At 42.0% G+C, this 27,959-nt stretch overlaps 1 protein-coding gene across 2 annotated transcripts in view; it reads left to right on the forward strand.

Moving 5' to 3' along the window:
- The first annotated feature begins 1,442 nt into the window (after positions 1-1,442).
- Positions 1,443-27,959, forward strand: part of Virma (vir like m6A methyltransferase associated) — a 56,708-nt gene continuing 30,191 nt past the window's right edge. Inside the window, exons 1-8 of one of the 2 annotated variants that reach the window (XM_005066197.4) lie at positions 1,443-1,588; positions 9,280-9,395; positions 15,388-15,474; positions 17,337-17,385; positions 21,384-21,552; positions 22,572-22,694; positions 23,477-23,749; positions 26,644-27,784. In XM_005066197.4, the coding sequence (XP_005066254.2) occupies positions 1,526-1,588; positions 9,280-9,395; positions 15,388-15,474; positions 17,337-17,385; positions 21,384-21,552; positions 22,572-22,694; positions 23,477-23,749; positions 26,644-27,784 (2,021 nt within the window). In that variant the 5' untranslated portion in view covers positions 1,443-1,525. The remainder of the gene's footprint in view (positions 1,589-9,279; positions 9,396-15,387; positions 15,475-17,336; positions 17,386-21,383; positions 21,553-22,571; positions 22,695-23,476; positions 23,750-26,643; positions 27,785-27,959) is intronic. The other variant, XM_013110427.3, reaches the window with a different exon arrangement.

Here is a 27,959-nt window from a genome sequence, read left to right on the forward strand (position 1 = left end):
GCTTAGGCAGGCAGTCTGCCAGTGTATTGTAAAATCCCTGGCCCCAGCCTTTAATGTGAATCTCCAGTTTTAAAAAGAAAAAAAAAATGTCCTAAGAGAAAGTCATGAGATCAAATGCAAGACCTTGAACAAACCTAAAAAAAAATGAATATGCAGTGTCTGTTTGAAAGCAATGTTGGCAAACACTGGAAAAAGGAGGCATTTCAAGACTGCTGGACGACACACAGACAGACAGACAGACAGGCAGCCAGACAGTTACATAAAACAGTGAGAGCAGGATTGCCCTGACTCTCAGAGCTGATCTATCTCTCTCTGATGGCCTGTTCCTGCTTTTGCGTATGTTTTTGCTTGCCTGCTACAACTTGGTGAATGGTTTTCTGGAGAGTTCTATAATTGAAGGAAGGTCCCCCAACGCCCTCCCTAGGGCTGCGCATAGTTTTAAGTATCTAACACTTGGCAGACTATTCACGAAATTAAAAGAAACACACTTTTTATTTTGAGATAGGTTCTCACTGAGCAGTCCAGGCTGGCCTCAAGCGTAAACTCCTTTGTCCTTGAGTGCTGGAACTGGCAGGCCTCGTGGCAGCCAGCGACGGACTTACACTCTCTCTTTTGAACTCTTAGTGACATTTTTTTTTTTTTTTTTTGTCTTTACGAGACAGGGTTTCTCTGTATTGTTTTGGAGGCTATCGGTCCAGCCCGGCCTCGAACTCACAGAGATCCGCCTGCCTCTGCCTCCCGAGTGCTGGGATTAAAGGCGTGTGCCACCACCGCCCGGCTCTCTTAATGACATTTTATTTGTATACTTTTTTGGGCTTTGTTACAAATTAGTCCTCACAGTCAGCCCCTGGGTTAGGAATCATTCACCATTTTTTTTTTGCATTTTATAAATACGAAAATATTCCTTTCGTTGACTGAGACAAGAATTTTTTTTTCTCTTTCCCCCGTTGTTTTGCGACACGGTCTCATGTAGGCCAGGTTGACCTCCAACTCACAATACAGTCAAGGCTGGCCTTGAATCCTTAATTCTCCTGCTTCCTCCTCCAGAAAGCGGGCTAACACGTGCCCCAGCTCTTTTGTTCTTTTTTAAAAACACTGTCTTTTTCAGATTCACTCCATTGAATATTTTTGCTTGGAGTTGATGCCTCTTTGGAGGCGTACGGTGCTGCTTGCTGTGTGTACAGACTTGGCACAGTTTCTTCCTATCCTCCATCCTGCCAGAGCTCAACGTCCTGCTTCGCAGCGTCGTGGCTCGGCCGCGCTGGCGAGCGACCGGATTTGGACCGCTACAGACGCCGTAGTCCCCTACCCTCTTTTCTCCGCCCCTTTGGGCTTCCAGAGGGCGCCCTCACCCGCGCTGGAGAGGGCGGGGCCTGCGGCAAGATGTGATGCGATAGGCCGAGGCGGGCGGCGACGGCGGCCTGTTTACCGGAAGTGCCGCCGTGTTTCCCTCGCCCGAGCCTCAGCCCGGGAGGTTGGAGAGCTGCCCCGGAAGTCGTCTCCCCGTCCCCCGCCCGCTGCAAACATGGCGGTGGACTCGTCCATGGAGCTGCTATTTTTGGATACTTTTAAACATCCGAGCGCTGAGGTAAGGCTTCGCGACGCGATTTCGGCACGGCCCCTCAGCTCGGGTAGCCCTGCAGTGGAGTCGGGGGTCGTCGGGACCGTGTCCCCCCGCGGTGGTGCTGGGGAACCCTGTGGTCCACACCCCCTCCCCCAGCCCGGTGCGAGCCCCGTGGCCCTGGGCGGCGGCCCTGCCTTTCCCGGCTTTGCTTCGGGGCCCGCGTCTTCGGGCGAGCCAGCCTGGCTGCTGGCCGTGCTTGTTTCGTCCTGGCAGCGTTGAGTCTCGAGGAGGGTCCTGGGTCTCAGGTTCCCTTCAGGTGGGGTTCAGGCGCGAGCTTGGACTTCTGGCTTTTGACAGCAGTGTCGGGTTCTGATGGCTTCAGTGGAGAAACCACGATCCCGAGGCCTTCTCTTCTCTCTCTCGTCTAACTGCAGGCATGTCGCTCAGTTGGTCATAAGACTTTAATACTTTAGGAAGGGATTCGCTTCTTAGGGCGTGACATGCCTACGGGAGTCTCCTTTGCACGGAGAGTCCTTGCGACGCGGGCGGAGTTGTGATAAAGGCTGTCATCAGAAAGCAAGTCTATTGTTTTCAGGGGGAGAAAGGGCTGTTGAGTGAAGTCTTGTGTACAGACTTTCTTGAGCGTCTCCGAATGGCCTTCAGATACTTAAAATGAATGTACTGAATGGAGCTTATTAACGAAGTTTCCAAGAGCCATACAAAAATGAACTTTAAGGAAGTCCACAGAGAAATTCGGGTTGGACAAGAGCAAATGAGCAGGCCTTATATTCTTTGTCTCACTGCAAACTCAGTCATTTAGAGAACCATGCTTTGGAGTTGTTTTGTTTTTATAGAGTGTGCTCTTGTATGATGTTCCATGAGACTCATGTTCTTTCTCAGTTGTATGTCCAGTTTTTAGGAAAATATAGATTGAATAAATATCTGAATGAAATTGTTTAAAATGTTCTCCCATGAAATAATGAAATGGGTTAGTGGTAAGTTTTTTTCCAATATAATGGTTTATAGGCATGTAAAAACCAAGAGTTGGTGCTTTGGGTTATTGTATTCTACTGACAGTGAATTTATTTATATCCTCACATTTCAAGAGGGTCACACAGCACTGTTTAGTGACTATTGAATTTTAATCCAGCTAGACTTGAAGAAAACTCAAAATGGCAAACAATAGTTGTTAACAGAACAAACCTCTTTGTAGAGTAGAGAACAATAAAATTGGAAGAAAGAACCAGGCATGGTGTTGATTTTTTTTTTCCTGTTGTTTTTGTTTTTCAAGACAAGATTTCTCTGTGTAGCCCTGGCTGGAACTCACTCTGTAGCTAGAACTCACTAAATAGACCACATTGGCCTTGAACTCACAGAGACTCGATTGTTCTGCCAGGCTCTGGTGTTAATGTTTTTAATCCCAGTACTTGGGAAGCAGAGGTAGGTAAATCAAAATTTGTGAGTTTGAGACCACTGAGGTCTCATAGCAAGTTCCAGGTCAGCCAGGTCTATACAGAAAAACTTGTCTTAAAGAAAAAAATTTTTTAAAGAAAAAAGCATACATGCCTAGTACTAATCTAATTTAGGAAAATTGTCATTTCTTCATTCACTGTTTTCTTTCTTTCTTTTTTTTTTTTTTTTTTTTTTTTTTTGGTTTTTCGAGACAGGGTTTCTCTGGCTTTGGAGGCTGTCCTGGAACTCGCTCTGTAGACCAGGCTGGTCTCGAACTCACAGAGATCCGCCTGCCTCTGCCTCCCGAGTGCTGGGATTAAAGGCGTGCGCCACCAACGCCCGGCTAGGCTTTTTTCTTAATAACTATTAGGAAGAAATACACCAGTATACATTTTTCCTGACTCTAAAGTGGCACTGCCCTGTTTTGCAGTGGGACTGTGTAGGAAGAAATACACATATGGCACATTATGCAGGAGGGGGCAATACAAGCTTTGCTTTTAAAGAAATTTGCAGCCGGGCGGTGGTGGCGCATGCCTTTAATCCCAGTACTCAGGAGGCAGAGGCAGGCGGATCTCTGTGAGTTCGAGGCTGGGCTGGACCAATAGCCTCCAAAACAATACAGAGAAACCCTGTCTCGTAAAAACCAAAAAAAAAAAAAAAAAAAAACAAAAAACAAAAAGAAATTTGTTACTTGGTAGAGAAGTTTGATTAAACTTCCACAGAGGAATCCGTAAAGGGATACAGATGGTTCTAGATGAATTACAAATGGTAATTTGAACAGGCTGGAAAGATAGCTCATCAGTTAAGAGCATTTGCTGCTCTTGAGAGGATCCAGGTTCACACAGCTGTCTAACTCCAGTTCCAGGGAATAAGATACTCCCTGTGACCTCTTTGGGCACCAGCACATATGTGATGCCTCGAATGTGATACACATACATATATGCAGGGAAAACACTCATATACGTAAGATAAATATTTAAAAGAAAAAACCTAAACTGTGGTTTGTATTGCTACTTCTTTAAAAATGGGCCTGGAGAAATGGCTCAGTGGTTAAGTACACATAACTGAATTTGGCTGCCAGTTCCCATGTGAGGTACAGAACTGCCTGTAACTCCAGCTCCATGAGATACAACATCTTCTCCTTGTATGTGCAAACACATATGATTAAAACTAAAATAAACCTTAAAAAAGTGTGCACTGCTCTTCCACAGGACCCAAGTTCAGGTCTAGGTGCCTGTAGTCACCAGCACATACTCCCCTCAACACATACAAGTATGTGTAGTTTTAAAAAATAAAAATAAGCTGGGTGGTGGTGGTGGTGCATACGTTTAATCCAAGCACTCAGGGGGCAGAGGCAGGTGGATCTCTGTGAGTTTGAGGCCAGCCTGGTCCACAGAGTTCCAGGACTGCCAGGGCTACACAGAGAAACCCTGTCTCGAGAACAAACAAATCCTTTGGGCTGTAGAGATGGCTCAGTGATTAAGAACAATTGTTGCTCTTGCAGAGGGACCAAAGAAGTTTGGTTCTCAGCACTCACATCAGGCAGTCCACAACTGCCTGCAACTTTAGCTTGAGGAATTAGAGAAATGCCTTCCTCTATCCCCCATTGGCACTGCACATTTAAATTTCATTATAGAGGAATTAGAAAATAGAGTGTCAAATGACTCAGTGGATAAAAGCACAGGGCAGGCGAGCTTTACATCTGAGTTCGATCCTGGAGCCATGTGCAAGAGCTGACTGACTGCAGAGTTCCTTGACTTCCATATGCAGGGCATCTGTGTGCACACGCATGCACACTGAAACTAAAACGCTTAACAAGAAAAAAGTACAGAAGCGCATAAAGTTTCATAGACCCAGCTGCCATTAACAGTCTTTTCTCTTTATCTCCTTGATCTTGCCCACAGTTGCTTCCTCACATGAGCAGTTCTGTTTTTGTAAGTCCAGTTTACCGTTTTCAGACCAGGAACTGTTTGATTACTAGGAAATGATGTTCCAATAACATAACAAAACAATATTGCAAATCAAACTGCAAACTCAGCTGGGCATGGTGGCCTGTGCTGTGAGCCTGGCACTCAGGAGGTGGAGGTATTAGGATCAGGAGTTTTAAAATTATATTTGGCTACATAGAAAGGTTGAGATCATCCAGGACTATATGACACACAAATTCATCCAAACAAATCCAAACAAAAAGCAAGGTAAAACTCTAGTGTGCATGTAATGTATTTCAGAAGAATTGTTTAAAGTTAGTTTGTGCAGACTATTTGGTAAATTAGCTAATGCGTTTTGGTGTGCTAATTTCTTTTATCTGTCTCCCCAACTATTAAAATTAGTATGTACTTTGTATTTTGTAGTTGAATAACAGATTTCTTTATATTAATGTTTTCCAAATTGCCTAATACATATATACTTATGTCTGAATGTATGTACCCCTGTATAAACTCCCCAGTACTGGTTAGTGGTTTCTTTTCACCTAACAGCATATAACAGCAAACGTGAATGAAGGTGAGCTTCATTTAAAGAAAAATTCCTTTTGTATTTGGACTAGGTAACACTTGTATGAGGTACAAATTTAAACTGTACAAAAGGTATCCAGTAAAAAGTGTCTCATCACTTGTGATTTATGCTTCTGACTCTTTATAGAAACTCCAAAGGTGCTAGATTATTCATTTTTTAATTTTTATTTTATGTGCATGTGTGTCTGTGTGAGTGTGCCATATCCCCTTGAACTGGAGTTACAGACAGTTATGAGCTGTCATGGGTCCTCTGGAAAAGTAGCTAACCACTGAGCCATCTCTCCAGCTCCAGAGTATGCATTTTAAAAATTTCTTTAATATTGTCTAAGTGGTTCAAATTCACTGTGAGAGGGGTGGGTGATCTAGAAGGGCTTTTGATTTAGAGCATTGGTTCTCAATCTCCCTAATGGCAACCCTTTAATATGGTGATCCTCCGCCCCCTCCTAACACTCCGAAACTTTAGCACAGTTCCTCATGTTGTGGTGACCCCAACCATAAAATTATTTTTGTTGCTGCTTCATAACTGTAGTTTTGCTACTGTTCTGAATTGTGATGTAAGTCACTGTGTTTTCTGATGGTTTTAGCTGACCCCTGGGAAGGGGATCTCAATCCATAGGTTGAGAACCACTGCTTTAGGGTTTACTTTGGAAGCTACATCATTTATGCACAAAGGACAGCTCAAATGATAGAAGTAGATGAACGAAATTCAGGGCGAGTGTAGAAAGAGAAGGCAGGTAGAGATGGACTGAGGAAGGCAGGCAGGCAGGCAGGCAGGCAGGCAGGCAGACAGCCCCAAATATTCTGATAGTGACTTCCTGTGGATAAGTGGAAAAATACAGTCTTGAAATCTGACCAGTGTATTCATATTCACTTTATGATCATAAACCTTCCCAGAGTTCTCTCAGTCTCAACCTGACTTAGGGTTTATTTTTTTTAGACAGAATCTTATATAGCTAGCAGGCTAGCTGATAGAATTTTAAACTCCTGATCCTTCTTGCCAGTTTCTGTGGTACTGAGAATCAAACCTAGGACTTCCTTGCATGTTTGTTTCAACTGTAGTATCTCCCCTGCCCGGGTTTTTATGTTTAACTCTTTAAAACAAGTTGCCTGTAGGTACCTTAAGTCCTTTCATTAAATGAATATGCCAGATACTGAATTTACAGTAAATCTTGAAACATATGCTCTAATGGGCTGGGACAAAAGAGAGAGACAAATGGGGTTGATAAGGGACTTTGGGCACACCAAGGAGAGGACCTATCCTGACTTGTTTTAGCTTTTGAGAGAAAGTTGGCACCTAAAGAAAGTTGGAGCAGAGGGATTTGAGGGAGTTTGATCAGAGAGAGCAGCATAATTGAGGTCATGGAGTTGAAAAACAGCATGGCATGTCAGGGAAATTCACACATACAGTATTTTGGTTTGAAGTCTAGAGAGGCCAGGTTTCTAAGACCTGGGAGTTTGGCTTTGTTGAAGGAAGGAAGAAACAGGGCTTCATACATGTTTCTATTCTAGAAAGACCATATTATATTCCCAGTAGGAGAATGGGTGGAGCTGAGTAAGAAACATGGAGCCTACTTCTGTAGTGAGGTTATTGTGGACCATGTGCAGAACTGAGGAACAGCAGGAATGAATGGTGGGCGGGGCTGCCACAGCTCGAGAACTGTTCAGACATTCAGTCCTACGACTTGGAAATTAAATAGATGGAAGGTTAGGTGAGAGGACAAGGAGCCAAGTATGACAATGTGTTAGGCATTTTGTGACCAGATTAAGGACTGAGTTCAGTATCTGAAGACATTCAAATGGAGATATCCCTTGGGGTTTAGTGAAGGATCCTAGGTGGAGATACAGACCAGGAGTTGTCTTCTGGCTGTGGGTGGAGATCTCAGTTTTTATAATCCTGTTGGTTGTGCTCTGCTCAGCCCCAGCCCTGTCACCCCCCCCCCCCATTTGCCCTCAAGTCATCATGAACTGTGCTCCTAGTTCTTTGAAACTTGAAGTTGTTTCCTTTCCTCTGATGCATTCCCTTCCCCTTTGTCCAGAAAGCTCTTCTCCCTCATTCACTGGTCCCCCCAAGCCCCTCCTCCCCAGACAGGATCTCACTATGTAGTTCTGGTTGGCCTTGAACCCATTATGTACACTGGGCCAACCTTGAATTTTTTTTTTTTTTTTTTGTTTTTGTTTTTCAAGACAGGGTTTCTCTGTGGCTTTGGAGGCTGTCCTGGAACTCGCTCTGTAGACCAGGCTGGCCTCGAACTCACAGAGATCCGCCTGCCTCTGCCTCCCGAGTGCTGGGATTAAAGGCGTGCGCCACCAACGCCCGGCCCAATCTTGAATTTATAGAAATATGCAATATATTTTTAATACAGGTGGTAACAGAAAGCCAGGTAGTGGTGGTGGTATACTTTAACCCCAGCATTTAGGAGGCAGAGACAGGCCAGCTGGCCTACAGATCGAGTTCCAGGACAGTGAGGGATACACAAGACAGTGAAACCCTGTCGTGTGTGTGTGTGTGTGTGTGTGTGTGTGTGTGTGTGTGTGTGTGTGTGTGTCTGTGTGTCTGTGTGTCTGTGTGTGTCTGTGTCTGTGTCTGTGTGTTGGGGGTGGTGGTGAAGCTAATACAGATTTTCTGCTTATAAGTAGTACATTTTAGGGCTGAGGCGTGGTTTATTTGGTACAGTGCTTGCTTAGCATGTATAAAGCCCTGGGCCTGTCTCTGTCTCTTTCTCTCGTTTGTTTTTGTTTTTTTTAATTTGAGACAGGGTTCTTCTGTGTGGTTTGTAGACCAGACTGGCCTTGAACTCATAGAGATTCACCTGCCTCTACCTCCTGAGTGCTGGGGTTAAAGCTGTGCACCACCACAGCCTGGCATGGGCTCTATCTCATAAAATTAGACCTGGTGGCACGTACCCGTAATTGCAGCACTTAGGAGATAGAGGCAGAAGGTCAAAAGTTCAAGGTTATCCTAATTTAAAGTTGTTCTTTGACAGTTCTGCTCAAGTGTGCATAATAACTGTAAAAAAAAGTTTTTGTTTTGTGTTTTTGGCCTTACATGGAATAGGATTTTCTGTTTAAATAATCTTGGAAAGAATTGAAAATCACCTAGGAATGACATGGCAGTTTTATAGCATTGGGGTTCAGACTCTGTCATCCTTAGAATCTTGCCTATACTGTCCATGGTAGCTCATTTTATCATTTGTGTTCTAGAAAAGCAGCAGAATATTGGAAGAAAGGGTGGAAGGAATGTCAGAACCTTCCTTTTAAGAGCATGGCCCAGGCTTGCCTCCTTCATTTCCATGTTATTCATCAGTGAATATCTGTTTTATGTATCCATACACTGTCATCATAATAAATCCTCAGCTATTTAAAAATATTTACTATTCTGTGAACTATTGGAGGTAGATGCTGGGAACTGAACTCTGGTCCTTTTGGAAAAACAGCAAGTATTCTCAACTGCTGAATTCTCATTCCAGGCCCATCATTAGCTGTTTTTTAGAAAGTGATTTATGCAGCATTGTAATTAATATAAAATTTAATGATGTATTTACTGATATGGACTTTGTTTATTTTCAATGATGGGGGTTCAACCCAGAGTCTTGAAGATGTATGACATGTGCCTTAACTGAGTTATAGCCTCATGCCTGGATTTTAAGATTGTTGCTGTTATTTTAAGCTGAAAACTATATGATAAAAAAGTGTATTTTGAATTGAAAAAGAATGTTTTACTTACAGTATGTTTCATCCTCCTTTTTATAGCAAAGTTCTCATATAGATGTCGTTCGTTTTCCATGCGTGGTTTATATCAATGAAGTCCGAGTTATACCCCCAGGTGTACGAGCCCATAGCGGCTTACCTGACAACAGAGCATATGGGTAAGTCAGCTCTCTGTGGATTTGTTTTTCAAACTTAAATATGGTGTGTGTCTGTGTGCATGTCTTTTGAGTCAGAGTTTCAATGAGAAGCCCTGACTAGCTTGAACATACTATGTAGACGAGGCTGGTTTTGAGCTCATAGATACCTGTCTCTTTCTCCTGGGTGCTTTTATTAAGTTCGTGCACTTCCATATCTTGCCATATGGGTTTTTCTTCTAATATTTTTGGTAGTGCTAAAGTTTAGACCCAGGGTGTATGCTAGGCAATGTATACTTTTGCTTGTTTTTTTTTTTTTTTTTTTTGGTTTTTACCAGACAGGGTTTCTCTGTGTAGTTTTGGAGGCTATCTGTCCAGCCCAGCCTCAAACTCACAGAGATCCGCCTGCCTCTGCCTCCCGAGTGCTGGGATTAAAGGCGTGCGCCACCACCGCCCGGCTCCTTTTGCTTGTTTTAAGGGGTAGTGGGGGTTGACTCAAGACCACTGACCTACTCTCCAGTGTTGTGTCCTCATCCTCACTTCCTGTTTCTTAAAAATTTATTTTGAGACAGTCTCATTGAGTTGTCCAGGCCAATCTTTAATGTAGGATTTTACCCCAGTTTCCTGAGTAGGTGAGACCACAGACGTGAACTGCTGTGCCTAGCTTACACTATACATGTGACTTTGTATGTCTGTGTGTATACCTGCAGGTGCATTTGCCTGCAGAAGTCAGTGTCAGATGTCTTCCTCGTGCTCTCCGCCTGACTTTTTAAGATAGTGCCTCTCACTGAACTGTTCTGCTCCACTGCATGATGAGGAAGCCCCTGGGGTTCTCCCACCTCTGACCCCTGCGCCCAGTGTGGCTATAGACATGCTTGGCTTATATGAGGGCATGGGCGTGTGAGCACAGGTCCCCATGGTTTTGCAACAGGTATTTTATCCATTGACCCAACTCCCCAGACCCTGCACATAATGCCTTTTTATAAATTTGTAGCTTCAAATGAGCCATTGGTTGAATTAGCAAGTGATTATATGTTAATTTCTTTTTCTTGGGTTAGGTGGAAAATAAAATGTAAGACCATTATTCCTGACATTAGCTTTAATAATTGACATAAAAGAGAGGTTTGATTTTTATGTAATGTGAATAATCATTATTTTCTAATTTTAACTGTATAGGTTGGAGATAGAAGTTGAAGTTTGACTGTGAAAACGTGAACATGTATGATAAATGTGGTCTTTTTTTTTGTTTTGTTTTTGTTTTTTCGAGACAGGGTTTCTCTGTGGCTTTGGAGGCTGTCCTGGTACTAGCTCTTGTAGACCAGGCTGGCCTGGAACTCACAGAGATCCGCCTGCCTCTGCCTCCCAAGTGCTGGGATTAAAGGCGTGCGCCACCAACGCCCGGCCTAAATGTGGTCTTTTAAAGAGCTTTAAGCTTATAGCACAGGCACTAGTTTTATATATTGATTATTTCATTTTATTGATACTATTTGTAACTCCATTTCTTTCTTTTTTTTTGTTTTTTGTTTTTAGGGTTTCTCTGTATTGTTTTGGAGGCTGTCGGTTCAGCCTGGCCTTGAACTCATAGAGATCCGCCTGCCTCTGCCTCCCAAGTGCTGGGATTAAAGGCGTGCGCCACCACCGCCCGGCACTCCATTTCTATTATATAAAATAGTTCAACCTGCTACTTCATGGTGAATATTGTGGAACAGATTCAGGGTCAAAGTTCATTTCTTCCAAATTGTGAAAAATTGTTGGTTATTTATAGAAGTAGATATAGCCACACATCTTTAATCCCAGCACTGAGGAGGCAGAGGCAGGCGGATCTCTGAGTTCGAGGCCAGCCTGGTCTACAGAGTGAGTTCTAGGGTATCCAGGACTACACAGATAAATCCTGTCTCAAAAAAATAGGAAAAAAAATTAGGAGTGATAAAGTGAGCTTAGTTGGTAGAAAGCCTGCCTAGCATATATGAAGCCATGGGTTTGATCCCAGCATGGCATAAAATAATGCCTGTGATCCAGTACTGTGGAGGGAGAACCTGGAGGGTTAGAAATTTTAAGACCCAGAAAGGGCTATGTAAAATGTTGTCTGGAAAAACAAGAACAAAAACTAAACTAAAATTTTAACTGTGCGTGGTGGACATGTGTGTATTTCTACAACTTGGGAGAATCAGACATTCAAAGGAATCTTCAGCTACATAGCACTTTGAAGACCAGACTGGGCTACATGAGATGTGACCCCCCCACACACACACACACAAAGGGGGAACTGGTATGGCTCAATTGGTTAAGTGCTTGGTGAACAACTATGAGGACCTGAGTTCAATCCTTAGCACCCATGGATTAAAAAGAAAAGTGGTAGCATGAACCTGTAACCCCAGCACTGAGAACAGGGTTCCAGGGTCTTGCTGGCCAGTCATTCTAGATGAAGTGGCAAGCGCCAGGTTTATAAGAGACTGTCTTAAAAACAGAAGTAAGGTGGAAAGGAAATTGAAGAAGGCACCTGAATTAACCACTTTTAGCCTTTATGCATCCACACACACATCCACACACACCACACAAAAAGAAAGGGAGGGAATTCATTGTTTTCCTATATGCTTCCTCCTGGTTTTCTGAGAAAGGGAGATGCATGTAGAATGGGAAAGGTGGGGTAATGAAGTGTATCCAGCAGTCCTCTGAAATTACATTACTCTTGGTTAAAAACAACCTGTTATTGGGCTGGGTGATGGTGGTGCAATCCTTTAATCCCAGATATAACCAGAGCTACACAAAGAAACCCTGCCTCGAAAAACCTAAAGAAATAGATAAAAGATAGAAGAGTGACCTATTATCTGTTTCTAACAAGTGACTGCAAATTTAACAGTTTAAGCAGTAAATACTGGAAAGGGAATGTAGCCCGGTGGTAGAGTGCTTGTCTTGGGTGTTTGAGGCTTCAGTCCCCAGCACCACACAGACAGATAGATTAGCAGCACAAAACACTTCTTCCTCCCATTGTTTCTGGGGGTCAGGACCTGCCAGTGGCTGAGCTGCTTCAGTGCCTTCATCTTTGTAGTCAAGATGCAGTTGGAATGGCAGTCTCGGGTGAGGGTGGGGCTGGAGGGTTTGCTTGGATGCTTTCTTACATGGCTGCCAGTGGGCAGCTGTAGTTCCTTGGTAGCAGGTATTCTCGGTGGAGATTGATCCTGCTCACATCACTTCCTCTGCAGTGAGTAGTGTGCAAGTGAGTGTCCCTAGGAAGAAGCCTCGGATAGTGTGTTCTGTAATTTACTACAAGTGACACAATTAGTTTTACTATATTCTCTGAGTTACATGTTTTAGTACCATGTAGGAGGGGACTATATGGATTGTGAATATACATCGTGGATGCTGGCCACCACAGCAGGAAAAGTGGATCTCTGCCACTCGCCACAACATTTATTATGTAGAATATTTATGTGTAAAATATTTATTATGTCTTCTCTATACTCCCTGTTTTCTTAGCTGGGGGTGAATGTTTCCTTATGTTGTAATAACTCCAGATATGAAAGTACCAGAAACACTTATACATGGTTAACATGTAGAGTCATAAAATTAAGGATTATTGGAATAGTACAAACATAAGAAGAAACCTGTAGGGAATCTTTAAAAAATTTTTATTACATGCTTATTTATGTGTATATATGTGTCCCTTCATGTGTCATGACGTCATGGGTGGAAGTCAGAAGACATCTGGGAATCAGGTTATCTCCTTCCAGCATGTGGGTTCCAGAGTCTTAGCAGCAATCTTACCTGATGAGCCATCCTGAAGCCTGGAATCTTAAGCTCAAAAGTAATTAAATGATACTCGTGCAACATACTTTATAATTTTTCCCCCCCTCTGTAAAGCTTAGAAATATTTAGGTGTAATGGGCATTCTTCCCACAAGCCTCGTGAACAAGAGGGACACTATACTAATTATGAAGCTGTTGGCCGTTTGCTGTGGTTTCTTGTTGGCTAGCTCTGCCTTCATTATTAACCCATAACTGCTAATCTAAGTATTTCCATGTGGTCTTCTCTATTTATTTATTTGTTTGTTTGTTTATTTATTTATTTATATTACATATACAATTTTCTTTTGTATATTTGCTTGCACATCAGAAGAGGGTACCAGATCTCACAATAGATTGTTGTGAGCCACCATGTGCTTGCTGGGAATTGAACTCAGGATTTCTGGAATAGCAGTCCAGTGTTCTTAACTTCTGAGCCATCTCTCCAACTCCACATGATCTTCTCTTACTAGAGAAAGGGTCCGCACCTCTTATTCCTCTTGTGTCCTACATGTGCCTCCATTTCCCAGAATCCTCCACCTCTTCTATTCCCACCTATCTTGCTTCCCTATTTGCTAGCAGTGCTTTATTTATCAACCAATAAGACAAACATATACACAGAAGGACTTGCCCCATCATATAGGTAAATGCAAAATCCCAGTAATATCTCTGTCCTGAAAGGAGGATCCTAAATTTTATTTACTTAGTTTTTGTTTGGTTTTAATTTTTTGAGACAGGGTTTCTTTGTGTAGCTTGGCTGCCCTAGAACTAACTTCATAGACCAGACTGACCTTGAACTCACAGAGATCTGTCCACCTCTGCCTTGCAAGTGTTTGAATTAAAAGCATGTGCTACCACCGCCTGGATGTATTTTTTAAAGATTTATTTTTATTTTTAATTGTGTCTGTATGTCCCTCCCTCCCTTTGTCCTCCCTCCTTCCTCCCCCTTCCTCCCTTCCTGCCCAGGGTGGGTTACTGGAAACCAAACTTGGGTCATCTGCAAGAAGCAGTACTGCTTTTATCTGAGCCATCTCTCCAGCCCATTTTGTTCATTTCTCACTGCCTTGGTTTTCAGTGTATAGACCAGGCTGGCCTTGAACTTTGAGCAGTTTTCCTGGTTCACCTTTCTAAGTGCTGGGCATACAGGCACATACTACCAAATCTGGCTTTGGATTTTGTTAGTTCTCTTCCTTCCTTCCTTCCCTCCTTCCTTCCTTCCTTCCTTCCTTCCTTCCTTCCTTCCTTCCTTCCTTCCTTCCTTAATTTTTATGGGGAGGATATGTGGGTTTGTGTATGCCATGGTGTGTGTGTGTGTGTATGTATGTATGTGTGAGTGTGTAAATTGGAGGAAAATATTCAGGAGAAAGTTCTCTTCTTCCAATGTATGGGTCCAGTGGATTGAATTAAGGTTATTGAGCTTGGTGGCAGGAGCTTTTACCATGTGAGTCATTTTGCTGGCTCTGTTTGTTTTATAAATGTGTCATCTTGGGCTGGAGAGATGGCTCAGAACTGACTGTTCTTCCAAATGTCCTGAGTTCAATTCCCAGCAACCACATGGTGGCTCACAACCACCTTGAATGAACTCTGATGTCCTCTGCTGGCATGCAGGCAGATGATTGTATACATAGTAAATAAATAAAATATTAAAAAAATAAATATCATCTTACATAAAAAAGTTAACTTTTTAAATCATTACAATTGTGAAAGTCTGGTACAGTCAAATTACCTTAGATTGTGTTTAAGTTTGTGGTGTTGGAGATTGGACCCAGAGCCTTCTACATTCTAGGCAGGAGCTCAGCTCAGTTGCTTAAGGTAGATACCAAGTAGCAGGCAGAAGGATTAAATTTATCTTCCTATCTAACTGATTTTAATGATTGAAGTTCCAGTGTGTGTGTGTGTGTGTGTGTGTGTGTGTGTGTGTGTGTGTGTGTGTGTGTGTTGATTTTTTTTTTTAAGACAGGATTTCAGTGGTGTTGTCTTAGCTGTCCTGGAACTTGCTCTGCAGACCAGGCTGGCCTCGAACTCACAGAGATCTACCTGTCTCTGCCTCCTGAGTGCTGGGATTAAGGGTATGTGCTGCCACTGCCTGGCCATTTGCTTTTTTGTTATTTAAATATGGGGAATGTTTTTTCTGGGTCTTAGAATTGCTCAGGACTTTGTACTTACTGTGTTTTTGTTTTACTATAGGAACTAATTGTTAAAAATGCTATGTTTTGTCCTTGTTTGATTTACAGGGAGACATCTCCACACACATTTCAACTAGACTTGTTCTTCAATAATGTAAGCAAACCAAGTGCTCCAGTATTTGATAGGTTGGGAAGGTATGTATGTACTAGATAACTGTATCAGAAACTTACTGAGTCGAAAGTAAATACTTTAGTTATGTAGATAGAAGGAAGTGTCTGGTGTTAGACACAAGAAGGCAGAGTTTATTTTTCTCTGTGGTCATTGTGAATGAAATCCTGAGAGATCTTAACAAAATAAAAACTTTAGTGTGTGAAATAATAGCCATCTTTTGTTTTTCTTTACTCGTGTGTGCCTGCATCATAAACATGTCACTATGATATGATTTATTACTAACCTGACCTGGAATAGGCAGCTGTTTGATTTTTTTAAAATTCTGTTAGCAGCAAGAACTAGGACTTGGTGGCTGTCTTCTGCACCACTCTGTTGCTCAGCTCCTTCATGGAGGACTGTCAGATGAGACTTAGCATTAGATATGCCCTTTCTAGATTACTTAATACATGTTAGATTCTAAAACTGCATGCTTACAGCCAAAGTAGCTATTGAATGAATTTAATAAGAACTCATCATAACGTGAAAACTATTAAAGGCAGCTTAAAGATGAAAGAATATGTTCCTGTCTCTTGAGTCATAGGAAATTACATTGATAAGTTAACAATTAACAATTAAGTACATGCTGTCTACACTGAGCTGTAGCCCCAACCACACAGTATTTTCTTAAATTTTGATCGCAGATTGCAGAGTACTTTTTGGGAGCAGTGTTAGAGATTGTGCATGTCAAGCAAGCACTCTGTCACAGAATGACATCCTCAGCCCCATGGTGTTTTTGGTTTTTCGAGACAGGGTTTTTCTGTATTGCTTTGGAGGTTGTCCTGGAACTTGCTCTGTAGACCAGGCTAGCCTGGAACTCACAGAGATCTGCCTGCCTCTGCCTCCTGAGTGCTGGGATTAAAGGCGTGAGCCACCAACGCCTGGCACATGGTGTGTATTTTTGTTGTTAGAGTATAATGTGGTTCTCTGTCTGTCTGTATACATTAGATTTATGTGAAGGTGCTTTTAAAATTCTTAATGTGTGTGCTTCACCCAAACCAATTACATCAGAGTCTTTTGTGGCTTGAAAATATTTAGTATTCGACTACACTGAAATATATGAAAGTAGAAAAACTTTTTAAAAGTATTTATTTAGTTTTGTTTATAATACCACTTCATTCTAACCCGGGCACCTCAATATAAAACTAAACACTGCAGAAAACTGTTTTTCTTTCTGAGTTTTCGTTATTGAAAACATGTACAAGTTCTGCCAATAGATCAATACTTGAATAGGTTAAAGTGCCTGATGATTCGTGGTAGACTTCAGACAGTGGACATTCCTAAAACAATCAGTGTGCTGAACTGATGACCGTGGGGCCTGGAAAAGAAGGCTGTAAGATATTCCTCGTGCTTTGATACTCTGTATAGATTACAGGAAATTGTTTACTCCACTTGTAGCCATGTAGGAACAAGAGAAAGAATGTGCTAGTTGTTTTAGTAATGTGAGTTTCGTATACTTTAAAGCATTTCTTGGGTATTACAGAACATGATAGACACAGGATGCTGCCGTACATCGGCTGTAGGCCCAGGTCTATCTGGGAGCTCCCAAGGTCTAACCCCAGGTCTGTCCCTTGCAACTACTGCCCTCAGCACTCTCAACCCAGCCTGGCTGGTCTGGGGCTTAGACCCCAGGACAGAGCCACAGATACTTTCCATAGTGCCTGCCATCTTTATTAGCTTTACATGTACATGCCATTTGAGGGTGTGTAGGTCAGAGCACAACTTTGTAGTTGATTTTCCCCTAATGTGGTAAGTGCCTTTACCAGTGAGCTGTCTTGCCAGCCAAAACTTTCATAACTTGTAAAATTATTATTTGAGCCTTTGTATTTATTCTTACTCCTTTTCACAGCCTGGAATATGATGAGAATACTTCTATCATCTTTAGACCAAACTCAAAGGTAATTATAGATGTTACTTTTTCACCTTGTTTTTTCTGTTCTTCTATTCAGTTTTGAGTTAGTCAGTGTGACAGAACTGGATCCAGTGTTCCAGAATGTTATCTCTTGTCTCCATCTTGCAATTAAAAGCTGTTTTCAAATGCCATTCTTCTCTGTCTAAAGAGCTTGCACAATTTTATGCTGCATATGAAATAAAGTATGGTCTTAAAACAATAAAGTACTGGGGCTGTAGAGATAGCTCAGTGGTTAAAACACTCATTGGTTCCACAGAGGACCTGGGTTTGGTTCCACTCACATGAAGGGTCACAACCTTCTGTAACTCCAGTTCCAGAGGTCCTGACGACGTCTTCTGAACTCCATTGACAGCAGGCACACATGTGGTACACATGCATATACCCGGATAAAACACCCATGCACAAAAAATAAACAAGTCTAAAAATAAAGAGCTTAGAGACCTCATTTAGTCTTCTCTCTTATTTGGGTAGACAAGTTCATAGCATTCAGGCCAATAGATTACTACTGGATACTGCTATGTTCTGTTAAAGGTGTTTTTTTTTTCTAAAGAGATTAAAAAAATTACTCATGTATCTGTATGTGGGTATGTATATGTGGGTGTTTCTAGGTTCCCTGTGGAGCTAAACTCACAGACAGTTTTGAACTATGTGATGTGGGTCTGGGAATAAAAATCCGGTCCTCTATAAGAATAGTACTTGCTCTTCTGAACCATCTCTAGACCCATATACAGTTTTCATATTCTTTCACACCAGTAATTGCTTTATTTCTGTATGTACCAGACATCATTCTAGACTCATGTAATGGAAGATCTGAAATACAGAAACAGTGTTCATCCACTTAGCTTGAGAATTGACTTTGGGGTATATATATTTAATCCTTTGCATCCTATTATACAAATTTATCTTCATCTGTTTATCTTCTTTCCAATGGGATTCCTCTTTTGCTGTTTTATATTTACTTAAAAGGATTTATCTTTATTTTTGGCTGTTGAAGAGATGGCTCAGTGTCTTAAGAGTATGTACTCCTCTTGTAGGGGACCTGAGTTCAATCCCAGCATGTGAGGTGGCTCACAGCCCACTGTAACTCCAACTTCAGAGGGATTAATCTATTGCCTCTGACCTACAAGAGCCTTGTGCTTGTGCACATGTACAAGCAGACTCACTAATTAAAATAAAATATCTTTAAAATTATTATGTTGTGTGTGTCTGTGTTGTATCTGTATATCTGTGTGCATGTGTGCTGTCCATGAATGTGTTGGTAGCTGTGTAGGTCAGAGGAGGGTACTGGATCCTCTGGAGCTGAAGTTACAGGTGTTTGTGCATCAGTCTATGGGTCCTGGGATCCAACCTTGGGTGTTGTGGAAGAACAGTAAATGCTAAACACTGAGCCGTTTCTCCAGCCTAGTTTTTATTTTTTAAGCAGAGTCTCATGTAGCCCAGGATAATCTCAGGATTACTAAATAGCCAGTGCTGGCCTTTCAATTCCTGGTCTTCCTGCCTAGTTTCTCAAGTGCTGGGATTACAGGGGGGCACCACACCCAGCTTTGCAGGGGAACATCTGCTCAGAGTTGATAATCAGTCACTGGGTATAGTCTTTGAACCTTTCTCCAATTTCCTTTGAGAGTCTATCCAGGACTTAATGATTGCTTTCATCCTGTGGTGCCTCCAAGGGCTTCAGTGACTCATTCTATTTCATCTTTACCAGGAAGGTGGACTGGGAAGAGAATTTAGAAGTCAAGGGCTTTGGTTTCTAGGATAGGTTGTTCCTTTTTTTTCTTTAATGTAAAAAAGCAAACAACAACAACTTTATTATTAAAAAAAATTGGAGTCAGGCAGTGGTGGTACACACCTTTAATCTCAGGATAGGAGGTAGAGGCAGGTGAATCTCTGTGAGTTCAAGGCCAGCCTGATCTACAAAGCAAGTTCCAGGACAGCCAGAGCTACACAGAGAAACCCTGTCTCAAAAAAAAAAAAAAAAAAAAAAATCACACATCCGCCGGGCAGTGGTGGCGCACGCCTTTAATCCCAGCACTCGGGAGGCAGAGGCAGGTGGATCTCTGTGAGTTCGAGGCCGGGCTGGACCAACAGCCTCCAAAACAATACAGCGAAACCCTGTCTCGTAAAAACCATAAAAAAAAAAAAATCACACACCCAAATTAAATAGACCCAAAGTCTCCATGTCCCATTGAACTTCAACAGTTAGAACAGGAGTTGTGGAACTGCACATCAAATTTTATACTTTCAGTATTAAATATGCTTTGTGTACTAATCCACCACCAAAACAAACAAAAATCCATGACAGAATTAGAACTGAAAAAACAATCAGCTTTACATCTCTTTCATAATTGCTGTCCATTATCTTGGTTTTTACTGTCTGTGTGAGGCAGTGTGGCGGCTCACTGCAGCCCCTGTTAGCCTTGCTGCCCTTGTGTCTCAGCCTCTCTCAAGCACACATTGCCATGCCTAGCTGCCGTGCAGGCTGCTCCCACACTCAGCTAAGGGAGTGCTGTGACCACCCTTTATGGCTAATGAATGGAGCTAGTGATGAAGTTCTGAAAAAAATGCAACTTACTATGCTTATTTAGTTTATAAGGAAATATCGAAGACCAATGGTATTGGTAGTCTTTGACCTTTCGGGAAGAAAAAAGTTTTTTTTTTTAAAGAAAGATAAGTTTGCTAAGCAGTGGTGGTGCACACCTGTAATCCCAGCATCTGGGAGGCAGAAGGAGCTAGATCTCTGTGAGTTTCAGGCCAGCCTGGTTTACAGAGTGAGTTCCAGGACAGCCAAGGCTACACAGAGAAATCCTGTCTTGAAGAAACGACCCCCTCCCTCCTGCAAAAAGACAAGTTTATTGAGTAATGTGAGGGTAGGGATGGGGTCAGTGTGCTAGATAGTAACCTGAGTATCACAGCAGCTGAAAGTTTACTTGTGAGAATAAATTCACTTCATGGCTGGGTATTTGTTAGCATGTAACATATACCCTCAGTTTTGATGTGAGAATTGCTAGACACTATGGGCCTTTATTATTATGGAGACTGGACATACTTTGGGCTATTTATCTCTGTGACTCTTACCTAATTCTTCTCAGTTTTCTTCCCTTGCTTAGTAGCTTGTCCATGCACTTTGAACACAGTTGACATGAACTACAGACATGGAAAGATTTAGTTTTAGCATAGGTTTAGGTGCAGAAATCTAAGGACCATATAAAATCTATGCCTCTGGGTAACTTTCACCAATATTGGCCTTTTACATTTTCAGGAAGACTTGTATTTATTTTTGCTTATTTTAATTAAGAAATGCATATTTTTACCTGGGCAGTGGTGGTGTACACCTTTAATCGCAGTGCTTGGGAGGCAGAGGCAGGCAGATCTCTATGAGTTCAAGGCTAGTCTGGTCTACAGAGCTAGTTGCAGGATAGTTGAGGCTACACAAAGAAACCCTGTCTTAAAAAAACAAAAACAAAAACAAATTTATGCATCTGAGTCTTTTACCTGAATGCATGTCTGTATACTATATGTATGCAGTAACCACAAAGACCAGAAACAGGCATCAGATACCCTAGAACTGTAGTTACAGGTAATTGTGAGATGACTTGTGTGCTGGGAATAGAATCAGGGTCTTAACTGCTGAGCCATCTCTGCAGCCTGTATTTTTGTTTTTAAAAAAGATTTTATTTTTAATTATGTGTATATGTGTGTATCAGTGTATGGGTATATGCACTTAAAGCTTAATTGTGGTGCCTGTGGAGACCAGATGGGGGCACTAGACCCACCCAGAAGCTAGAGTTACTAGTAGTTGTGGTGGTAACTCAACTTAGGTGTTCTGGAAAAGCTGCAAATACTTTTAACTACTGAGTCAAACCTCCAGTTCCTTCAGTAGTGCTTTAAAGATTTTAGCTGAACCAAAATCTAATTTAATATCACTTTGCTTTTGGCATATTAAAACATTAACTTGAGATTTTTTTCACCATCCCCCCAAATCAGGTTAATACTGATGGTCTGGTGCTAAGAGGCTGGTACAACTGTCTGACCTTGGCAATCTATGGATCAGTAGATAGAGTGATAAGCCATGACAGAGACTCTCCACCGCCTCCTCCACCACCTCCACCTCCTCCCCAGCCACAGCCAACTTTGAAAAGGAATCCAAAGCATGGTGAGAAGTTCAGTTTGCTTTCCCTAGTGAAACTGTTACGTTCTGTTAGAGCAAGAAGAGCTGATCCAAAGACCATTTCTACTTTTTTCTCTACATTTGACATGGTGTTTGTTAGTCTCCTATTCTTGTCAGTAAGAGCTTATTTTTTTTTTCTTTTGCTATTTTTCTGAAGAGCTAACTTGCTTGCTGCTTTTCAGACAGCATCTTAGTGTGTAGTGCTGGTTGGTTTAGAACTCACAGAGATCTGCCTGCTTGAGTGCTGAGACTAAAGGTGTATACCACCATACCTGATCCTGGGAGCATTTTAGATAGTCCCAAGGCTGGCTGGCTTGTTCCTGCCTCCTCCTCCTCCCCTGCCTCCCTGCCTCCTCCTCCTCCTGCCTCCTGCCTCCCTGCCTCCCTGCCTCCCTGCCTCCCTGTCTCCCTCCCTCCCTCCTACCCTCACTTCCTGTCTTTCTTATTGGCCCTATTTAAAAATAATGCAATCGCAGTAGTTAATTTCTCTCCTCCCTCCCTGTCTCTCTGTCTCTCTTTCCCTGTGTGTGTGTGTGTGTGTGTGTGTGTGTGTGTGTGTGTGATGTGTGTGTGAGGGTGCACTGACTTTTTGAGGTGTTGGGGTTCACACCCAGGATCTTGTTATAACTGAGCATATGCTTTGTCCCTGAGTTTCACCCTCAGTCCACACCACAGTTTTTTTAACCTTTCATCCACTGAAAGACATTTAGTCATTTCTAATTTTCAGCTATTAAAATGAAGTAGAACATTTGTCTGTACTTTCCTGTCTGAAAATAATTCTTCATATTTCTAGGGTGTTGCCCTAGACTCTATTGTTCTTTTGGTGTGTGGACAGTTAGAAATTCTAGATTTCTAGATCAGGTGACAGCATTATTTTGATTCTCCAGGTAGGAAAAGTTCGTATTATTGTTTAATTCTGAGGATAAGTCCAGATGATAAAACTTTTTTCATGAATTCATTTCAGTATATTTTAATAATTTGAACATGCTGTTTCCCATATATAGCTGATGGAGAGAAAGAAGATCAATTTAATGGAAGTCCTCCAAGACCCCAGCCACGTGGACCAAGAACTCCTCCAGGACCTCCCCCACCTGATGATGACGAGGATGACCCTATGTCTTTGCCAGGTGTAAAATCTCTGCTAGGCTCTCCTCCGGCCCACTGCTGATACGTGGTTTATAGTCCTGGCTGTCCAGGAACTCACTCTCTAGACTAGGCTGGCCTCGAAGTTGGAGATTCACCTGTCTCTACTTTCTGAGTTCTGGGATTAAAGGTGTGCTCCACCATGCCCAGCTTAAGTGGTACTTATTAAAGAAAAACATGAGGTGATCAATTCTTGATGATTGCCTCTTCTTCCCAAACTTCCTCATCCTGTCTGGTATTTTTTGTGTTTTTCCTATTGACAGAGCAACTTGTTCATAAAGTAAGCTAATTTGAAGCTATAGCAACAGTGCTTTGAAAGTAGAGTATTGATATAATACTATAATATATAGCAGATAGAAATAAATAGTATGTATTGGTTAAAAAACTTACTAATTAAAAAACTAAAAAGAAAAGAATCATGTATACTGCAGAGCATAAATACTATAAAATAGTGTATGTTATTAATTGTCAGTAAATGAAGGTATGTAATATATACTCTGAGTGGGACTTATTTTTATTTTGAGTCAGGGTTTCACATAGTCTGTGCTGGCCTCAGATTTGTTATGGAGCTGAGACTGTCCTTCAACTCCTTTCCCAAGTTCTAGGAAGCATACATCACCATAATAGTCTTAAGTTAATAACCTACCATCTTTTAAAAAGGGCATTTGTGAGATAAATCATCCAACATGCATTATGCGCCTGTAGGCCTGCTGCCTTGTGATACCTAAACAGTGACTAATCTGCTTTCAATCTCAATTCTTTTCAGGGTCTGGTGACAAAGAGGAGGATGTTCCCCATAGAGACGATTACTTTGAGCCCATTTCTCCTGATCGGAACTCCATTCCCCAGGAAGGGCAGTATTCTGATGAAGGAGAAGTGGAAGAGGAACAGCAAGAAGAGGGAGAGGATGATGAAGATGATGTGGATGTAGAGGAAGAAGAAGATGAAGATGAGGATGACTGCCATACAGTAGACAGCATCCCTGATGAGGAGGAGGAAGATGAAGAGGAGGAAGGTGAAGAGGATGAAGAAGGTGAAGGTGGGAATTAGCTAGGACTTTTGATTTTATGTACTAGACACTAACTGCATGTTGCTTTGAACATTGCAAGTTTACAGTAGCTGTAAATGGGTTGAAGCTCTGCCAGTCATGTAGCTTGGCCTTAAGACATGATAGCAAATGAGGTTTCTATCTCCCATTCTTTGTCTACTAATCTATTTATGCTACAGTGTTACCCTCCTCTTTAACTTGCCCAAAGTACCTGACTGTCATTTCCCCAGGGAGGTGATTAATTTGACTTATGCATGAATTGCTACTTAGTGTCGTCAGTATTAGTCTGGGAAGCAGGATCTAAAAGCAGGCTATTTTTAAAGTAAGCAATGATGTATCATAAGCTGGGCCAACTTTCTAAAGATAGATGCTGTGGTAATTTTAGAAATTTGTCTTAGTAACTCATAAGTACATGTGGCTGAATGGTGCGATCCTTTGATTAGGTTTGAATTTTGCTTTCATTTGAGTTATAGGTAAGTGGTTGTTAGCCCCCTTATATGGGTACTACTAGGAACTGAATTCTGGTCCTCTGGAAAGATATACGAGCATCAGCCCCCAACACTATTTTCTCTTGAAAATAGTTGGTCTTGTAATTACAGTGTTCTCTTTCCTCTTTCCTTTTCCTTTTTATGTTTGCATGTATGTGTATATATGTTGTGTGTTTGAGGATAGGTGTGTGTGTGGTTGTCATAGGACAAGCTTAGGTGTCAGTTCTAGTCTTCTACTTTGAGACGGGCTTGCTCTTGTTGTTGACAGCTTTATATACTCCAGGCCAACTCACCCATACATGTCAGGGATTCTTGTGTGTTTGCTTCCCATCCTGATGAAGGAGCCCTGAGGTCCTGCCTCATGTGGGTTCTGGTGTTTATTCCTAACTCAGGTTCTGAGGCTTGAATGGCAAGTGCTTTACCCACTGACCCACCCTCCCTCGGGTGCGTGCGTGCACATAGTGAGCATGTGGAGGCCAGAAGTTAACCTGTTTGGGTGTCTTCCCCTGTCACTTCCTCACTTTATTCTTTAAACATGGCCTCTGAGTAAACCTAGGCCCACTGTTTGGCTAATGCTGACTGCCTAGCTACCCCTGGGATCCACTCGTCTTTGCCTTCCTTTTCCTCAGTGTTGGGTTATAGATGCACGTGACTGCATCCTTACATTTACATGGGTTCTGGGTACCCAAACTTTGGTGCTCATGCTTCGTGAACCATCTCCCCATCCTTTAGTCTTTGGTTTTTTTCATGGGGGCTGAGTTGATTCTTGTGCTGAGTGGCAGGCGCTTTTCCAACTGAGCCATCTCCTCAGGGTCCCTCCCCTCTTTCAGGATATAGTCTTTTATGAAAAGTATTTTTATAGGTATTTTGCCTACATGCATGTTTGTATACCACATGCATACGGTGTCCACAGAGGGCAGAAGGTATAGATCACTTGGAACTGAATGGTTGTGAGCCACCATGTGGGCACTGGAAATGGAACTTGGACACACTGGTAGAGCAGCAAGTCATATCTCCAGCCTGAGACAGTGTTGACTGTCACCCAGGCTTGCCTGCTACTCCCAGCAGGCCTCTTGCCTTTTAAGTACTAGGATTACAGGCACGGAGTACCATGCCTGGCTTGTAATGTTCTTACTTAATTTTACCACTAATTTGTTTGTTTGTTTGTTTTCCAAGACAGAGTTTCTCTGTGTAACAACCCTGGCTGTCCTGGCACTCACTGTGTAGATCAGACTGGCCTTGAACTGATAGAGATCCGCCTGCCTCTGCCTCCCCTAGTGCTGGAATTAAAGGCATGCACCACCACCGCCCAATTTGTTTTTTAAAATACTAAAAATAACCTTGGACTGGACATGGTGGCACACATCTTTAATCCTAGCAAAGCAGAGGTAGACAGATCTCTGAATTCCAGGTCAGCCTGATGTACATAATGAGGCTTTAAGGCTTTATCTCAAATAAACAAATATAAATAAATAATTGAATAAAATTAAATTAAATCTTGGGCTTGCAAGATGGCTCAGCAAGTAAAGGCATTTACTGCCTAACTTGATGCCCTGAGTTCCTTCCCCAAGTAGGAGAGAACTGCCTCATGCCAGCTGTCCTCTTGTCTCCCACATGTGCTGTGACACATGATCCCCAATCCCAGTCAGTAAGTAAGTGTACTTTTGAAAACTTCTGAAGAGGCCTGAGAGATGGCTCAGTAACCGGTTAATAGCATGAACTGTTCTTGCAGAGGACCCAGGTTCAGTTCCCAAAATCCCCATTGGGCAGCTCAGAACAGTCTGAAACTCCAGCCCAGCTCTATCTGACACCTGTGACCTCCTTGGGCTGCATGTACACATACCCATACATAGACACATGCAAAATTAAAGATAACTTTAAAAAGTTCAGTGTTTCAGGATGGCAAGCTTAATCTCTTACCTTCTAAAACAGGCATTTTTGTTATTTCCAGTTTATAATTTTATTTCTGTCAGAAAAAGTTGCCATCACAGAATTAGTTGATACAGCTTAGCAGACATAATGGAGGAACTTGTTAACAATCTTATTAATAATTATCCTATTACAGATTATAAATATCAGTTCTTGTTATGAGTGGGAGCAAAAGTTGAGGTTTTTTTTTTTTTAAGTTAGAAACAAGTTGGTTTCACATGTCAATTCCAGCTCCCTTTCCCTCCCCTCCCAAGGGGATGAGGTTTTTCTTTTCTTTTTTCTTTTTTAAGGAAATTGGTCTTTTAGAATGTTTGGTTTACCATGAAACAAGGTTATTGATGATCATTCAGAGTTTCCACAGTAATGAGAATGATGCAGTATTTAAATACTGTCTAAACTGTCTAATCAGTGTTTATGCAATAAATGAGAATGATGTAGTACTTAAATGCTGCTTAAACTTATTTTTAGGGGATGATGGTTATGAACAGATCTCTAGTGATGAAGATGGGATTGCTGACTTGGAACGGGAAACTTTTAAGTATCCAAACTTCGATGTTGAATACACTCCAGAAGACCTGGCATCTGTTCCTCCTATGACATATGACCCGTATGACAGGGAGCTAGTGCCACTCTTGTATTTCAGCTGCCCATACAAGACAACTTTTGAAATTGAAATCAGCAGAATGAAGGATCAGGGTCCAGATAAAGAAAATTCAGGGGCAATAGAAGCCTCAGTGAAGTTAACTGAACTGCTAGATCTGTATCGCGAAGACAGGGGTGCAAAATGGGTAACGGCTCTAGAGGAAATCCCAAGTTTAATTATAAAAGGATTAAGCTACTTGCAGTTGAAAAACACAAAACAGGACTCCCTTGGTCAGTTGATAGACTGGACAATGCAAGCTTTAAATTTACAAGTAGCTCTCCGCCAGCCCATAGCCTTAAATGTCCGACAGCTCAAAGCTGGGACCAAGCTCGTGTCTTCGTTAGTGGAGTGTGGGGCTCCCGGGGTCACAGAGTTGCTACAAGCAGGAGTGATCAGTGCATTGTTTGATCTCCTGTTCGCTGATTATGTCTCATCTACCCTTAAGTTAAATGCTTTTAAAGCTTTGGACAGTGTCATTAGCATGACAGAAGGGATGGAGGCTTTATTAAGAGGAACCCAGAGTGAGAAGAGTGGCTATCAGAAACTTCTGGAACTCATACTTCTAGATCAGACTGTGAGGGTTGTCACCGCTGGCTCAGCTATTCTTCAGAAATGCCATTTCTATGAAATCTTGTCAGAGATTAAAAGACTTGGTGACCATATAGCAGAGAAGACTTCATCTGTTCCTAACCACAGTGAACCTGATCAAGACACAGATGCTGGACTTGAGCGAGCAAACCCAGATTATGAGAATGACGTGGAAGCCTCTATGGACATGGACCTTTTGGAATCTTCAAATATAAGTGAGGGTGAAATAGAGAAGCTTATTAGTCTCTTAGAGGAGGTTTTTCATTTAATGGAAACTGCACCTCATACAATGATCCAGCCGCCTGCTAAGTCTTTCCCAACAGTAGCACGAATTGCTGGACCTCCAGAGAGGGATGACCCATACCCTGTTCTCTTCAGGTAAGATATACTTCTTCTTGGGAAAGATACTTCACAAATCTCTGCAGGTAATTTTATGTGGTGATTTTGTTTCTTTTTCTGTTCATGTGCTGTACATAACTGTGAGGATATTTGGTATTTCAGAATAGGTACTCAGTAGCAAACTCAGACATACATTAGTTTGAATAAGTCTGCA

This window comes from Mesocricetus auratus, unplaced genomic scaffold (assembly GCF_017639785.1).
Source record: "Mesocricetus auratus isolate SY011 unplaced genomic scaffold, BCM_Maur_2.0 Super-Scaffold_6730, whole genome shotgun sequence".
Lineage (NCBI taxonomy): Eukaryota > Metazoa > Chordata > Mammalia > Rodentia > Cricetidae > Mesocricetus > Mesocricetus auratus.